The 16,506-nt window shown below is 33.4% G+C and overlaps 3 protein-coding genes across 5 annotated transcripts; all 3 read right to left on the bottom strand.

Moving 5' to 3' along the window:
• Positions 1–862: 862 nt before the first annotated feature.
• Positions 863–1,523, bottom strand: LOC105639013 (Methyltransferase-related protein). The gene is made up of 2 exons (XM_012222953.4): positions 1,218–1,523; positions 863–1,126 (listed from the first exon to the last, which is right to left on the bottom strand). The coding sequence occupies exons 1-2, from the start codon at positions 1,389–1,391 to the stop codon at positions 1,001–1,003; spliced, it is 300 nt and encodes a 99-aa protein (XP_012078343.1). The 5' UTR covers positions 1,392–1,523; the 3' UTR covers positions 863–1,000.
• A 774-nt stretch (positions 1,524–2,297) lies between these two features.
• On the bottom strand, positions 2,298–12,353 carry LOC105638997 (P-loop containing nucleoside triphosphate hydrolases superfamily protein). Of its 3 annotated transcripts, none has more exons than XM_037641298.2 (12): positions 11,947–12,353; positions 10,477–11,248; positions 9,029–9,141; positions 8,817–8,936; positions 8,566–8,653; positions 6,857–6,948; positions 6,672–6,776; positions 5,027–5,136; positions 3,422–3,509; positions 3,292–3,327; positions 3,105–3,199; positions 2,298–2,770 (listed from the first exon to the last, which is right to left on the bottom strand). In XM_037641298.2, exons 2-11 carry the CDS (start codon positions 11,042–11,044, stop codon positions 3,116–3,118), a joined length of 1,404 nt encoding a protein of 467 aa, XP_037497226.1. In that variant the 5' UTR covers positions 11,045–11,248; positions 11,947–12,353; the 3' UTR covers positions 2,298–2,770; positions 3,105–3,115. The 3 variants fall into 3 exon arrangements, with proteins under 3 accessions (XP_037497226.1, XP_012078324.1, XP_037497225.1); XM_012222934.4 differs by having other exon boundaries at positions 2,298–2,805; positions 11,947–12,352; XM_037641297.2 differs by having other exon boundaries at positions 2,298–2,805; positions 10,477–11,204; positions 11,947–12,352.
• A 732-nt stretch (positions 12,354–13,085) lies between these two features.
• Positions 13,086–14,728, bottom strand: SIP4 (SOS3-interacting protein 4). The gene has a single exon (XM_012222922.4). It carries the CDS (start codon positions 14,468–14,470, stop codon positions 13,193–13,195), a length of 1,278 nt encoding a protein of 425 aa, XP_012078312.1. The 5' UTR covers positions 14,471–14,728; the 3' UTR covers positions 13,086–13,192.
• Positions 14,729–16,506: the final 1,778 nt, after the last annotated feature.

Here is a 16,506-nt window from a genome sequence, read left to right as displayed (position 1 = left end):
AGTTGAAATCATAGATCCTCATCCCCTAGGCGCTAACATACTAGGAATCAAAATATCAAGATGAAGAAGAAGCAAGAAAAAGGCAGAGGCATGAGCTACTGAGGCATAAGCCTGGTTCCTTGAGTGTATAATCAGTATACAATCACTTCTGCAGATTTCATTTGGCATTGTGATGAAACATCACCTTTTGATCCAAGTAAAGGGAGGAAATGGGTAACCTCAGTGTGAAGAAGTGGAAATTACAAAGAGAAAAATACCGATTAGCATACTTCATTACCTTTTGTGTCCCCTAAAACAACAAAAATTGTTTAGTTATAAAAGTGCTACACAGTTCAGGTGTATGTACAAGCACAGACAGAAGCTACTACATCACCACTTGAAATGATTCATCTGAAACCAATGCTATATCTACATTATCAATTTGGATTAGCATCGCATAAATCCTGCATATAACTTGGAAAAAGTAAAGTAGCATATAGAATTAACTAGCAAATGACACATCAAATACATTAAAAAATCTAACCTGAAAAATGTTTAGAATATGTAGTAGCTGTCTAATGAAGGCATTAACAATGGAACTTCATCATCTAACCCAAGCCAATACTCGTTATACACCTTTCAAATCCAACATCTATTTTTTGTTTGGTTGGTCATAACTTTCAGAAACAGATTAAGTACATTCTCTAGCTTTCACTTAAATTATAGTTGTCATCATTAGCTAAACCATAAGGTAATTCTAAGTAATAGATTAAGTGGAAGAAGCTAACTTTTTTCAAGCAAATTGAGGTTCTTTTTCAATAAAATGTTAATTACAAACTCCACCATCCTATCACCATAACCAAGAACAACAACAACAACAACAACAACAACAACAACAACAAGTGGGAATCATTTGAATTCAATTACAATATTACAAATCGTAACTGCAAATCATAAAAGTTTCAGCCTGGTTACTGCCATCAATTGGGGCAGAAGCAAACCAGAAAACATTATAAAACCATCAACTGGAACGCTTAACCTTATGAGAAGAAGGAGAAGACGACGATGGGACCAAATGCTTCCACAGATATCGTCCACTCGCCATGTCTACAAAGGTCCAAAATCCAGATTCTATAGCCGATCGAACCTGCACATTAGAAAAATTGCATAGTAGTAAGACTTCAACGCAAGATATAGAAGACCAGATCAAAATGCGAAACCCTAGAGAAGCAAGAGACCTTGGAGTTCAATGAAGCATTGTTAATGGAAGAACCGGAGGAGGAGGAGGAGGAGGATTGAGAATTATCGCCGCCGCCGTCGTCGGTGAGAGGTCGGGATTTGAGATTTCGAACAACGAAAAATCCGGCGAGAGTGGCGGAAAGAAATATCAGAATGACCCTCAAAGGGCACATTTTTCCGACGGTGGCGATGAGAATGGGATTTGAGATAAGCCTTTTTACGGTAGCATGATTACGAATATTATTAAGAAAAATTATATTATTTGATTACGTCTACTTGATGTTTTTATTTTGTTTGTCAAAATTCTGGTATTGAAAATGAAAAAGAGGAGGCCGCCCCTGTTGTGGGTGGGCCCCAACGGGGCTGCTTGGGATGGTGGTGTTTTACCTACCCAATCCCTTATTAATATTGTGATAATGAAGTGATTATTTATAAATTAAATTAAACCAAGAAAAATTAAATTTTTTTTGAACGGTTCAACAATCTATGTTTTACAAAATATTATTGCTAGATTCCTATTAATTTATCATTTGTTTATATAATTTGACAAAATACGACATATTAAAAATTTAATCAATAAAAATTATTTTATCTTTTTTTACTCTTAATTCATTGAAGATATTAATAAAAGTCTCTCATCATAAAAAAAAAATTGTTTACATGTCTAAATTTAGAAACCTTGCAAACATTTTCGAACATCCAAAACAGGAATAACGAACAAACAAAATAAAAATAATCCGAGTTCAAAGCCCCTTCCTGTAATCTTACCCAATATTTAATTATATTTTACCCAAAATCTGTCAAATATATAAGAATAATCCAAAAGTTAATTGCATTTGCTCAATCTGTAAATATAACAATATATTTTATTAGAACTACTTTTACTTGACTGAATAGCCTTCCATAAAAAATTCTCCTCAAAATAAAAATTATATTGATAAAAAGACCAGACATGTAACTGCTCTCATTTATACCACTTATAATATGGTAATGAAAAAACTAGCTCACCATTTCTATTCATGCGATAGCCACTTGGCTATGTCTAAAAGCAGGACTTGCTTCTGCAATCTTAGGCTACATTTGAGTGAACTGTAATGAAATATAATATAACATAACCAGATGAATTTGTAATGTAAGTTTTTACTATAATTTATTTGGGCATTACCACTTGCCAAATGTAGCCTAGTAGTAATGCATTTCAATATATAACAAATAAATTAGACTATCTAATTATGGTCTATCAACTTTGAACTGCATAATGAAAAACAAACCCTACATCATCTAACTAAATCAGCCAAGGCACAAACATCCTTGCTGTAATCCCAAAATTGATGATTTCTGCCACAATGGAAAACCTACTTGCATCGCATCGAGTATCTGAATATCCGAAGCAAAAAAATAATGTGCAATCACGATCAACTATTACGCCAAATATGAAAAGTCTTCAACTCCACCAAGTGTCATCTTGCTTGCTTAAATGGGCAGGCAATCAGGCAATTACCACCCGGCAGACAAACAAATAAGTATGCACTTTGCAGCATGCACCTTCATACTGCCATGAAATTTGCATCAGCAGAACGCTCAGTCCTGCTCGTATTGAATGAATAATTCAACTACTCAAATAATAAACGAGTAAAAAGAGAAGGGGAAAACAGAAATTTACAAACTTGCACACAGTCGACTAATCCGACCACTCCCATATTAAAATGATAATTGGATAACTTAATGATGAACAATGATAATCCAGTGTGTAAGAGCCCTTGTAAATACATTCAAAAAATGATGGGCTTTGCTAGAGAAAATTTTGCCAATTGTATTGATCAGCAAGACCCATTACAAGAATCAACATTATAAAAATTACTTGACTGGCGGCTTGCATTACATACCTGACGATGAATTAGAGTTTGGCAAATCGAGCAATCTTGGTAAGCACTGTTCTTAAACTCTGAATACCAGCTCCAGATTTTGAGCTTACCATCATCTGTAGTAAAACCAAAGTAATTAAATTGCAGTATATTCAAAAATAAATAAAATGAGCCAAATTACTCGATCAAGTAATTTGATGTTTCGTACCACAGGCTGAACTATAGATTTGTTAGCCTTAAGTCTCTGCAAAATTAAATGGCAATAGAAAATATGTTAATATCGAAAAAATTATGACAAATTCTAGACAGAATGTCTTCTACTTATGCACAAAATTCACCTCTTCAATTTGCATAGCACGGCGTGCCACATCAATTGGAAATACCACATCTGTCTTGGTCAACACAATCTGGTATCTAGTCTGGTATCTGTAAAATTAATAAGATTGCAATAACTAAATAAAAAATTATAATGTTAAGCGAGCGCCATAATTATCTGCAGTGCATGTGGCAAAAGTATACCACTAAAGTAGAATTAGAATGACAAGTAGAGTCTAATTGTACTTTCAAGTCTCACCAACTTGATGTATTCAAGCGTGTTTTTTCATCTCTCACTGATACAAATGATGGTAAGGTAACTAACGCTTAAACATGAGTTATGCAGGCAGACATAATGGTGTCAAACATCAATAAATAAAGAATAGGGAATTATTGGGCCAAATGCATAATTTGACCCCCCCCCCCCCAAAAAAAAAAAAATAAAAAAATTAAATAATAATAATAATAATAATAATAATAAATCTCAAAAAATCTTTTAGCATTCTTAACTTTTATTTGACCTATTATAAACTTAAACTTATAAAAACACACCTATTAAACCCTTCAACTTAATAAATTATTATGTTATGCCGAATACATAAATTCACCCCTAAATCTGGTTACTTCAGGGCACCTTCATATTTTACTTTAACTCATCGGATACTGCAACTTATAATTATACCTCAAAAGTACTTCAATTTGCAAAATTAGATCTATTAAACACCAATTAGATATTAAAAAATGTGAAAAGTATTATTACATAAGTTATGTTAACCACACGTCAAATGAGCATTTTGCATATAAAAGCTAAAAACTCTAAAACTATTATTTTAAAAAGGGGCATAATGTTACTAAAATTCATAATTTTAGACACATAATAGGTCTTCCTCAAAGTTAAGGGTGCCACTTAGTTGAACTAACAAAGTTCAGGGGTGAATCCATGCACTTGGTCCATTATATTGAATGCTTCAACTTATAAAATTAAATCATGAAACACCTATAGGATAGTTGAAAAATGTGAAAATTATCATTTCAAAAGTAGTATTAACTACACACACAAATTAATATTTTGCATATAAAGTCAAAAGCACTAAAGAGTATTATAGAGAGATATATAACGTTACCAAAATTTGTAATTTTAAGGGGAATAAAAGGTCCCCGCAAAATTTGGGATGCGACAAGGTTTTTCGCGAAGAGTACAGAGGTGAATTTTGCATTTGGCCAAAAGTATTACACAATCAATGGCAGAAAATTCTTGTAATCCACATGCTTTATAGTTGCGGCAACAAGATAGATGCATCAATTTTAATTTGGTTACATAACATTGGAGATCTTGCTGGTGCAATTTTTTGATGATAATCGAGTCAAGTGATGCTCGACTATCTTGCATAGCACATGAAATTTATTTCAAGTTGGAAAAAGTAAAAGCTCAATCATGTTCAAATCTTGAGTTTCTGAGTGGTTTCTGTTGACTCAGACACTGCATAAATACACTCCTGCAGTGGACTGGCAGGTATTTTTCACAATATATGTAATGGCCATATGGCATATTAATCTTTGCAGCATGCAATATAATATAGATAAAACTCTGTAAGAATAGTCATCAGTATAAGAATGCAAATTCAGACCTTTCCATCAAATCAATGAGTTCATGGTCTCTTGGCTTCATTCCCCATTTTGTGTCAACAAGAAGACATACTCGTTTTAGACCAACCCTTGTAGATACATATTCCTTTACCTACAAATTTGGGCAAACTTAGCTGGCGCATAATACTGTAACATCTGAATTCACCTATGCATATTAATAAATGTACAGTAACAAGAAGCACAAAGACATTTTGATGATATACGCAACTGAAGTGATGTAGCAAGAAATTTAGACTAATAAACTTATTCTGTTATTCATACAACAGAGACTCTAAAAACGCAACAACAAATGCATCTAAAGATTTGTAAGAGAAGAAATTTCCAGAATCTGTATATCTAACAACACATATATAAGAGTGGAAGATTAAAACATCCATCTTCTCTATCTGTGATATCACCAACTCAGTTGGACTCTAATTAAGAAACTTCTAGATGTCATATAAGGCTTATTAACTTACCTTTTAGTTCCTATAAAGTGCTAATATTTATTGTTTATTCCAACATTGCTCCATCATTTTCAACTTTAAAGTCAAGGCTATTTTATAATAAACAACCTGGTAGGAAAAGTTTGGCCAATCTCTGTAGCATTTGTCATGTCTCTTATTTTGGGTTCTTAATGAATCCAAATACTTTGACAATCAGAACTAGTTAGAAGGGTCCAATGGTTTATGGTTTACACCAATTTCGGATGAGCCCATAAATAATCACACGTGGAATGCTTTATCACACAGTTTTTCGTTGAATAAATTTCCGAAGTTATGCTTCTTTGGATTGCATCAAGCAATTCAAATTAAATGTGATGCTGAAGGGAACCTTCAGTATGATGCTAAGGCACTTCAAAAATGTGAAGCTTAGATTTCTCGTTCTTTTCTTTTACTTTACTATAACTAGTTCTTTAATTAAGCAAAAAATCATACAATTCCGCCACCAAAATTCAGTCTTTTCAACTCAAATTCAACCATAAACTCACTGCTAATTATGTTTTAACATAAGATTGTTTCCTGGCATGAAAGTCAATCCTAGTATGAGTCCTGCAAGCTGTCCAACATCCCTCGCTATGGTAATTTCAAATTACCAATGTGAAATGATACTTACTATACCTTAACTTTTAAGCATAAATTACCACTATCATTGACAAAATACAAAACAAAAAACTCTTCCTGCACTATTAGCAAAAGACTGCTACAAGAATTGAACACTCCAAAGTCTCTAAAAACAAAATTGGCCCTTTGTTCGCAGCTTGAAAATTATACATGTTCTAATCAAACAAAAAGTTTCGAGAAATGTTGAAGTGCCACAAAAATATAGATGGTTTAAACTTCCAACAATTGGTAAATCCCATTTTCAAAACTTAAGCCAAAGCAAACACAATACAAATACTAAAAAGACTTAACTAGATAACCAAAATATTAGCTGCCTGCATAATCATTTGCATCACTGAAAAGCATAAACCTAAGCTCTTCTCTTTTTAGCATCAAAAACCACACCAAGTGGCAGAAACCAGAAAATGATGGAAATCAATAGTCTCACGCATCACCATTTCAAATGTATGACTTCATACTCCAAAACACTAATGAAAAATGACCAAAAGAAAAGAAAACATTGAATTTCCATGTGCATACTTACAAGCTCCTCCCAAGCATCTTTAACCTCTTCTTTGGCATAAGCAAACCCATATCCAGGCAAATCGACCAAACAGAGCTTTGAACCCAGCTTGAAAAAATTAATAGTCTGCAGAAGATAAAGTTTACAAATTAAATACACAGAGGAAGCAAGAGTAAGACTAATAGTTCCCAAGAAGATGTTAGCACCTGAGTAAGGCCAGGCTTGTCTGATGTCCGTGCAACACCCCATTGTCTAGTAAGTGCATTAAGTAGCGATGATTTTCCAACATTTGACCTTCCTAAAAGAGCAATACAAAATCAAGTAAAATGTCTTGCAGTTTCTTTAAAAAAATTATGCTCGGTTATTCGAATTAAATATTATATATGAAGCAAACCTAAAGCCATCACACTCAAAAATATTTGCACTGAACCAAAAAAATCAAATGTTCTTATAGACACTACATCAATATATAGAAAATTCTTTGAAAAATATATATCCCTACCAATAAAAAATAAAAATAAAATTCTTATGTAAATTTTCTATTCATATAATGACTAGAAACAATATAAACCTCGCAAATATATTCTTCTCTCCAAATAAGGAACAACATCTTTTATCTTTTAATCTTTTTGTGGCCCTGGGAAAAAATTCATTGTGGAGATGGGGCACCTAAAACTAATAATGACAATAAAATTTAGTATAACCCCAAGTGCAAGCTAAGTAAACTTCTTCAGCTTTACAGAAGTCCAACTGCCCATAAGTCTGGAGTTAAAATTGAGTCCATAAGACCTATCCTACTAATGCTTTATTTTCAAGCAATTCACCATTTTGTACTCTTTGATGTCAGTAAAATCTAGGTGTAGACATAGGAACCTGGGTACGATCCCTAGGAACATCTACATGTGAAACCTAGAATCTTATTATTTTTCTTCAATTTGAAAAGCAATCTAGATGCATATCTAAACTTCCTTTAATTCAACCCAAATTAATTCACCACCAGAAAGCCTCAATGATCAGCAAGTACCTCTCAAGTTTCAGCCCAGAACCTTTCCTTCTCGTGTATTATTTTTTCCTGCACTATTATAAACCCCATGTCCCACATAACTTGCTACATTTACTGTCCTCAGATAAACATAAATACAAGACCATTAAAGATGTCCTTCATCACTGTAGGGACCAGCCAACAACTGATAAGCAAGCAGCTAAGATGAGTCTATCAAGGAACACATCATTGATCCCCTAATACTTAAGGTCCAAAGACGATCTATAATAGGATAAAGTTCATTGATTTCCATGATCGATCCTGCTGAATTCCCTAGTACATATGTCACTCCCAAGTCTCATAACTCTCATTTTGAGATTAAACCATTCAGATGAAAGAAGAATGATAAAGTAGACTTAACTATGTTTTGCAAAACCTGATTCCAAATTCTGGTCAAAGCTCATACTTGAAAGACGAGCTAATTCACAAAGTTTTGCGTTCTTTTAGGGATTTCAATAATTGGAAATTCAATGTCTTTTTTTTACTTATTTTCTAATAGGATGTTTTAGCAATTATATAATTTTGTTCTGCATATAACAAAGTAGCCTCTATGGGCTTCCCTCATAAGCAATGGTTGATTTTTGGTTAAATAAAATTTTATTCAGGTGAACAGAAGGTTCAACATCATTATATCACCCATTTCCAATAATGTTACAGTGCATCCTCTTCCTAAGAAATTATGAACACACAAAAACAAAACGCTATGACCATATAGCATTTAAAAGACAATTCAAATATGTGCATTTTAACACAAAATAAAAAAATGAAGTCCACACTGTAGAGAGAAAAGGTAGGAGAATAAAACATAGTCTAGAAAACGTAAAATGTATAATTTTGAGCACACGAGAAAAGGTGACAACATGAAATCTGTACCTGCAAATGCAATCTCTGGAAGATCAGGAGCTGGGAATGAAGATGACACTTTTGCAGCAGCAAAAAATTCCATTTTATTCCTAAAAATCTGTTAAAATTTATTAGCAGCAGCTGATTTTGACTAATCCAAAGGTAGAAAAACACTCGAGAAAAAGAAAAGAAAATTTACCATCTCATTGATCACTATACGGATAAGATAGATTAAAAAGACAAACAAAATACAGTCTCAAATGCATGGAGCACAAACTTACATTTTCTTCAATCCGTTCTCTCTCAGAGCTTGTAGAGAAGGGAATATTATCTAATGGTGCAGATAGCTCAACGTTGTAGCCCGCCCTTTTCAGCTCAATCAACCGTCTTCGGCCTAACAACTGACAATAAAATTATCTATAATCAAAATATAGGAAGACAGAATAAATAAACTGATAGACCAAGCATCTCAAAGCCTACTTATACAAATTACATTATCTTCCACAAAGGAAAGGATGGATGGACTAGGTTTTATTGCACGAAATTCTGCATTCTTTGACATTTCAGCTTCTTTCTCAATTTCTGTTTTCTTCTCTTCCGTATTCTCTGGAGAGCAGGTAAGTAAAGTGTCATGAAAGAAAAAAAAAAAAAAAAAAAAAAAAAAAAAAAAAAAAAAAAAAAAAAAAAGAGGGAGAACAAATTGAGAGGTGAAACAAGGCGAGCAGAAAATAAAAGGAAGAAAGTTGCTGAAAGTAGAAACTTACTCTTCCTGGAAAACTAACACAAATTAGAAGATAAAAAATTGGAAATGGAATTCGTTCTAGATAGACATCAACCCCCGGTAACATGTGGTTCAGTTGCCAAACAATTCCCCAAATGGGAAACAGAGAGGTTGAGATGGCCAATCACTAGAATGGACATCAGACATGCCAAACAAAACATCTTATGTTTATAATTAACTCATACACAAGGCAGAGCAAAAGAAAGAGTTTATGAAAGTGATTGAATTGTTTACTGATCAAAACCTCTCAATATCATTCACTAATCTCCAAATAAAGACCATGACTGTTAGTAAACATGATTAATAGAAGACAAAATTGACAACCTATTTTCCCCAGCACTAGTGAACAGCAACAAATTAGATATACACAATAAAATAAGTGTTTTAGATGAATCTCAATAGACATGATATATCCTTAATCACAGCAAAATGATATAAAAAGAAAGAAAACAAATATTTGCCTTTACCTAATGCTATTTAGTATTCTCAATTATCCATTAGATAAGACAAGGAAATCTAGAGTCTAGACAGGAACTTTTTCAAATAATCCCCTTTAGCCTATCTTGCTTGTGTTCCACACTCAACCCATTTTTTCTCTGCTCAACCATATTGGAAGGCCAGATATCTCAAGGTTAAGAATTTCATTTTTTCGCAAGTGCTAACTAAATAACACACTTTCATCTAACAAATGTTCATTTTAATTCTGAGAACCTAATCAATTTCTGCATTCTTTTTGCCTTCGTAACAAGCTTTTTATACTCATAATCTATATTTGTCTCAAACTCTAAGGACATCACTATTTATCCAGCTCAGGGTTTTGAGAAAAAGGTGGAGAAGAGCTTCAGCACACAATATTTATCATTATTTGACAAGTCAAAGTGAGTAGAGATATGCACATGCAGTTGCGTTGCATAAGTTACTTATAGTAAGGTACCTTCAGCTAATGTTCAACAGTACTAGAAAGCCGTGTTGTCATATTAATTATTCTTCCTTGAATTTTCCATTTATGGTCTTTTTTATGATAAGTGAGTACTTTCCTGATAATTGTAGTCAAATTTCTTCTGAATAAAGTATTATTATATTATAAAAATTTAAATAAACCTTGGCAAGGAACAAAAGACAAACACATTACAAACACCATAAATTGGTAACATTCTTACCGTTAGTAACTATTCCATCATCCAGCCGTTTATTGGAGATATCATGTGGATCTAACCGAATTATGCGCTTTTTCTTCTTTGGCTGATCATCTAGCTCTGAATCATCATTAGTGAGGCTTTGTTTTTTCCGAACAGTTTTCTTTGCATATGCTGAAGGAGATACATCAGAATGCTTTGTTTGACTTTGAATCAAGCGCTTACTCCTGTCAGATTTTCTTTGGTTGTGCTTCTTCAATAAACCATACGTGTTACAACCCAATACATCTGCCTCCTTCCCCTTGCTGGTCCATTCACCATTGAACTCCTGTGCATGTGCTGTTGATGAAGTAGCATCCTTCATTCTACTAGAAACCCAAATTGAGCGAGGTGGTACTTTGCGATTCCTTTCCTTTGTCTTTCTGCCGGTTGTCAGTTCTGCATCAACATATTGATCAGCAAAGATTCTCTTCGTTTTCCTATCTGAATTAACAGGTACCTTTCCCTTCCCATCAAGCATACTCCTATTCCCTTGTTGACTATGATAGTGGACTTTTTTACTTTTTCCCCTTGATTTCAAGTCCATCGGCATAAAACTTCCTCCTCTTGTAAAATTTTTCGATAGCCTCCCTGTTCTTTCCTTCTCAGAATTCTAAGTATGTCCAAATTCAAGTATTCCGTATCAAGCTTATAGCTCCAAATTGCCTCTAGCTCAACATTCCAATTCAAGAAAAATTAACGCCCTTTGTAGCCTACAGCCAATAAAATTCCATTGGTATAGATATTAGAGCATCACCTGGCAAATTTAAATTATACGGTATCAGATAAAAAAAATAGAATATACATTTATTGTTTCATTTGGCTCATAAAGTAGCATGAAATTACATCAAAGAAGACTAGCTATTTGATAGAAAGGAATTTAACATGAAATAGCTATTCCAAAATCTGAAAAACTGCAATAATTAACACATAAAATAAATATTTCACAATTTTGTAAAATAAAGATTCCATACTTATATGAAGAACAGTCACTTCATTCCTCTCAATTTCATTCTATTTCACAAACCAAACAAAGCATAAAACCATAAATGTACAAACTAGGCTAATAACATTAATAACAAATTAACAACAATATAAAAATCATAATAACTATAACTCCAACTCAACATAGCATAAAGCCTAATTCTACAATCTGAAGTCAAAACGAGATTACCTTCCTCTAGCATTCTCTTTAAATTTCGAAATTCAGTACAAGAGAACCCATGCTCAGTTGATCATGATACTCACCATTTTACTACTCAAACCCATTAAAATTTGAGATTGTGTTAATGGAGAATTGCTTGCTATGGCATCATCATAGCAATCAACTAATCATTTCATTAATCATTTCATTTCCATACGACCAATTTTTTGAAACCAAATAAAATACAGACTAAAAAAGTATAAATTATGTTCAAAAAGAAAAGAAAATGAAGTGAAGGTTCGAGAACAAACCTATTCAGGTCAGGATTTTAGCCGGTGGTTCAGCTGATATGCTTTTGCTATACGGTTTCTTTTCAATAGAAGTAGCGACTTCCACTACTACTGCTCCGTCATGTTCTTCAGGAGCAAAGCTCGAAGTTTCATCAATTGCACTTGCCACTGATAGTAATCTTGACGAACTAAAGCAAAGCAAATGCGGTTAAGACAAAAAGGAATCCTTATAGAGTTCCGTTTCGAACGGAAGTGGAGGCTTCCACGTGAGTGGGGCGAGGGAGTTGGGCTTGCCGGTAATTGATGGAGATGTTGGAGCGAAGGAGAGTAGGGTTTATGGCGAAAATTTTAGTGAGATTTCCGCTTTGAACAATAATACGGTGCATTTTAATCATCAACCTAAAAGGATTTAGCGCACACTTCCATTTTGAATGATAATACGGTGCATTTAATCATGAACTGGGCTTGGGGTAAATTAACCAAGCTCATAAGTGGGCCTGCCTTTTATTATTTTTTTATTACAAATTCAAACCTTAATCTTCATAAAAATTTTATTTTAATTTAATTTTAATTGGTTGGTCGACTCAGCCCAATTTGATCTCTCCAAAATCAAATTGGAAGAGATCATCCATGGTGGTTGAAGTTTAGGTTGGATAGAGAGTGACTTGGAGATTTATTTATGTAAGTTAAGGACTTCAAATAAAAAGTAAAAATTCTATTTTCATGACTTTGAATTAGAAATTATTTATATTTATATTCTCACCTCCTATTTGTAAAACCAAATAAGAAGTTAGGGAGATTTTGAATTGGAGAGAGCTTTCATCTTAGCAAACATGTACTACATGTTATCCTCACTGCTGGCAATGTCCACATTCAATGAATCAAACCCCTTAATATTCAAAAAGACTATCAAAAACAAAAGCATTCAAAGGACAACTTGACATGCACCAGATCCAGAACAATGGTGTTTTTTTTTCTTTTTTTTTTTTTTATAGCAATAATTTCATTGTTAAATTCTGTACAAAAAGAAAAAGCTGTACGGGACCATTTCCTCTCCTTTACAACAAAAAAACATCAGGTTACAAAAACAAACCTTCACCACCTCCACCACAGCGTCAGCAATGACCTTTATTCCGAATAAAAATCGCAAAATCCATACATTATGATGATAATAATAATTTATTAATAAAAATTAAATATATTTTTAGTTACAACAAACAACAATGGCCGGCATACATCACTTTACACCCAACGCTACCGAAAAGTTTCAGTTTCCGGTCACCTGACTTGCCGGTTCACAAACACTTAACCCACTAAGCTCAGGCTTAAGCTTGTTTTTCCATATCTGTTTAAAGCATCCAGCATCACCACCTCTCCTCTTTGCCTCCACAACAACCAAACCATCCGTTAACCGGTAAACTTCAACCTCCAGTACGAAATTACCGTTTTGCCCTTCAAGATCAAATGCCCATTCTTTCTTTCTCTTCGCCATCAGCCTCTCGACCTTGGCAAACTCCTGCACTTTCTGAATTAATTTCTCTGGTGACTCCGACGAAACGAACAGGTCGTCATCCTCCACCGCCTTGTACGAATCATCAAACAAACCGGACAAGTCCAGACCGGACGAGAACGAAATGATATCGAAAGCGTTCAAGTTTCTGATTTCTGGTTCGTCTTTATCGATTTTAACACAATCTTCATCGTAGAACTTGATTTCTTTGACTCCGCCTTTCGTGAACCACGGGTCTTTCAAGATCTCGTCCACAGTTATTCTCGTTTGGGGATTCGTGTCCAAAATCCGAGACAAGAACCGTCTTAGATCCTGAGACATCCATTTCGGGCACCGAAATTCGCCTTTGTAGATTTTCTTGTACATAGCCATAAGATTCGGATCATTAAAAGGCAAATAGCCGGCGGTTAAAACAAATAAAATGACACCACATGACCAAACATCCACCTTAGCACCATCATAACCTTTCTTCGTTAAAATCTCCGGCGCAACGTAAGCCGGTGTTCCACATAAAGTATGCAAAAGTCCATCGGTTCGGATCTGGTCCGTAACAGCACTGAGTCCAAAATCCGAAACCTTCAAATTCCCATTCTCATCGAGGAGGAGATTCTCAGGCTTCAAATCTCGGTGAAAAACACCGCGGGAGTGACAATAACCAACGGCGGAGATCAATTGCTGGAAATATTTGCGGCTAAGATCTTCGCTAAAGCGTCCTTTAGCAACTTTAGCAAATAATTCTCCACCTTTAACAAATTCCATAACGAAATATATTTTGGTCTTAGAAGCTAATACCTCATAAAGCTTCACGATATTCGGATGGTTAAGCTTACGCATAATGGAGATCTCACGCTTGATATTGGACATTAAGGTAGAATTAGCAATCCTCTTCTTGTTAATGATCTTGATGGCGACACTCTGTCCGGTTCGAACATTGCGAGCATGGTAGACCTTGGCAAAAGCACCACAGCCGAGGAGCTTACCGAGCTCATACTTGCCAAACAAGGCATTATGCACGATATGTTCGATCTCCGCCATGATTAACGGCCGCCGGAGATCGAACAGAGCGAGCGACGTCGACCAAAACAGAGAAAAATAATGCAATTACACAGAAGGTGTAAAAATTTGATAGGAAAGAAGAAGCTAAAAGAGGAAATCTTATTCTTAGGAGCGAATTTAGCGGTGTTAGTTTGGTGAAGTTAAAGAGATATAACTATTTAATGGAGAGAAGAAGACTTTCTTGACGAAAATGGAGTCTTAATTGAAGACGATTGTGAGAAAGTGTCTTTCGTTTTAGTACGCGTCGCCAAATAATAAATAAATAAACCCGTTTTTAATATTTTATTAAGGAAACTGTAATTATGAGCGTACACGTGGTGTGTTTTAGTTGGATAAGAAGTTAGTAGAATTACCGTCCGTCTAGAGCCTACGTTTGTTACAGCATATTCCGTTGATAAGTCAAGTTGTAGATGCGTGTCCTTATCAGAAATGAACGTACGAGAACCTGAATATCGCGTTTCTTTTTTAAAATGTTTAATTTTGTTTTTTCATTGCCTCCAGTTGTGTTTGAATCGTTATAAATAACTTTTTTTTAGGGAAGAAATAATTTAAAATATATAATTTATCAATATTTTTTGTTTTAATTCAATTTAATTTGTTTTCAACGGACGTCTTCATTTTATAATAAAAATAAAATTTTAACTAAATTTTTTATGTTAAGTACACCTTGATTTGTTTAAATTAGTATTGTAAATCAAATTTAATGTATCATATTAATTTAAATTTTTTGCAGTCAAATTGGGTTTGTAGAATTTACAACAAAATTTTCTTTTGACAATAAATACATATCCAAACAATATTTAGCTTTGACAATTTATTTATTAATTTTATTAATTATAAGCAACTACAACTGAGAATTATAAATCAATAGCTACTATCACAAGTAACGATCATTAAAATAGCTAATATTACTAAATAAAATTCATCAACAACTGTTAACATGGTATTTCATATTTTGACTAAAATTAAAATATTAGTTTTATTTTTTATAATATTTAGTGCCATGATATTTATATCAGTGTTTGAATTTGAAAAAAATGAATTATGAAATATTACTCTATTATTTATAATGCATGATGGAGTAGAGTTTACATTAATATTTAGAGTTTTGAGAGAGTAAATTATAAACTGTAATTCCTTTACAAATTTAATGAAATACTAATAAAACGATTGACATGTGTTAAAATAATTAATAGCTACTAAAATAACTGATTTTACCAAACATAACCTAAGACGTTAATTTTTCTAAGGGATTGTATTGGATTAGGATTGTGTTAGATTTAAAAAAAAAAAAAATGTTGAGTTTAGCGGAATTGAATGATTTCCTAAGATTTTTACATATTCCACTAGACTTCCACATATAGTTTTATGCGATTGATGGGATACTTTTTTTATAAATTTTGATTGACTTTGATGAAATTACAATGATTAATTTGAAACTAAGACAATAATTAATACATGTTTTACAACTTAAGAGCTACGGATGGAAGCTATATGGATATTTTAAGTACCCGCTCCACTTTGATTCATTTAAAGAGGATATAGATAGCTATAAATGGATTTAAAACGGATATAGATAGTGAAATTACTACCCTAATAAATATGAGTGAAATTATTACTCGTAACGGATACAGGTAGGATATGGGTTTATATCTTTGGATATCCGCTACTCATTAACCGTCATATTAAACGGGGTCGACAGTGGCTACCTGCAGCTACTTTATCAATTATTTGTAAAAAAATATATTTTAAATAAGTTTGAATTTGCATAGTTTAATATTCACGGGTATCCTACCAATTTAAGTGATACTTTAAACATGTTTTGGATGGACACAGGCACTAAAAATTTAAATGGATTTAAATATGGATACTTAAATGAGTATTTAAATGAGTTTGTTAAAACGAATACGGATAATAAAATTTTAAACGGATGGTAATTTTTAAAATTCATAGGTACTTACCTCGCTTCTATCCCTATTAAGGGGTGTATTGAATTCAAACTCTATTAGATTTTA

This window comes from Jatropha curcas, chromosome 9 (assembly GCF_041381405.1).
Source record: "Jatropha curcas cultivar XTBG-Jc1 chromosome 9, XTBG_Jcur_1.0, whole genome shotgun sequence".
Classification (NCBI taxonomy): domain Eukaryota; kingdom Viridiplantae; phylum Streptophyta; class Magnoliopsida; order Malpighiales; family Euphorbiaceae; genus Jatropha; species Jatropha curcas.
The sequence above is the reverse complement of the archived record's forward strand: the minus strand, read 5'-3'. Positions and strand labels throughout refer to the sequence as shown.

Excerpts from the sequence above, each read along its gene's own strand:
- LOC105639013 (XM_012222953.4), bottom strand. The coding sequence starts at position 1,391 with ATGTGCCCTTTGAGGGTCATTCTGATATTTCTTTCCGCCACTCTCGCC. Across the intron at positions 1,127-1,217 it reads ATGCTTCATTGAACTCCAAG|GTTCGATCGGCTATAGAATC; the intron begins GTCTCTTGCTTC and ends TCTAATGTGCAG.
- LOC105638997 (XM_037641298.2), bottom strand. The coding sequence starts at position 11,044 with ATGCCGATGGACTTGAAATCAAGGGGAAAAAGTAAAAAAGTCCACTAT. Across the intron at positions 3,328-3,421 it reads GTGCTATGCAAATTGAAGAG|AGACTTAAGGCTAACAAATC; the intron begins GTGAATTTTGTG and ends TTAATTTTGCAG. Across the intron at positions 3,200-3,291 it reads AATCTATAGTTCAGCCTGTG|ATGATGGTAAGCTCAAAATC; the intron begins GTACGAAACATC and ends GTTTTACTACAG.
- SIP4 (XM_012222922.4), bottom strand. The coding sequence starts at position 14,470 with ATGGCGGAGATCGAACATATCGTGCATAATGCCTTGTTTGGCAAGTAT.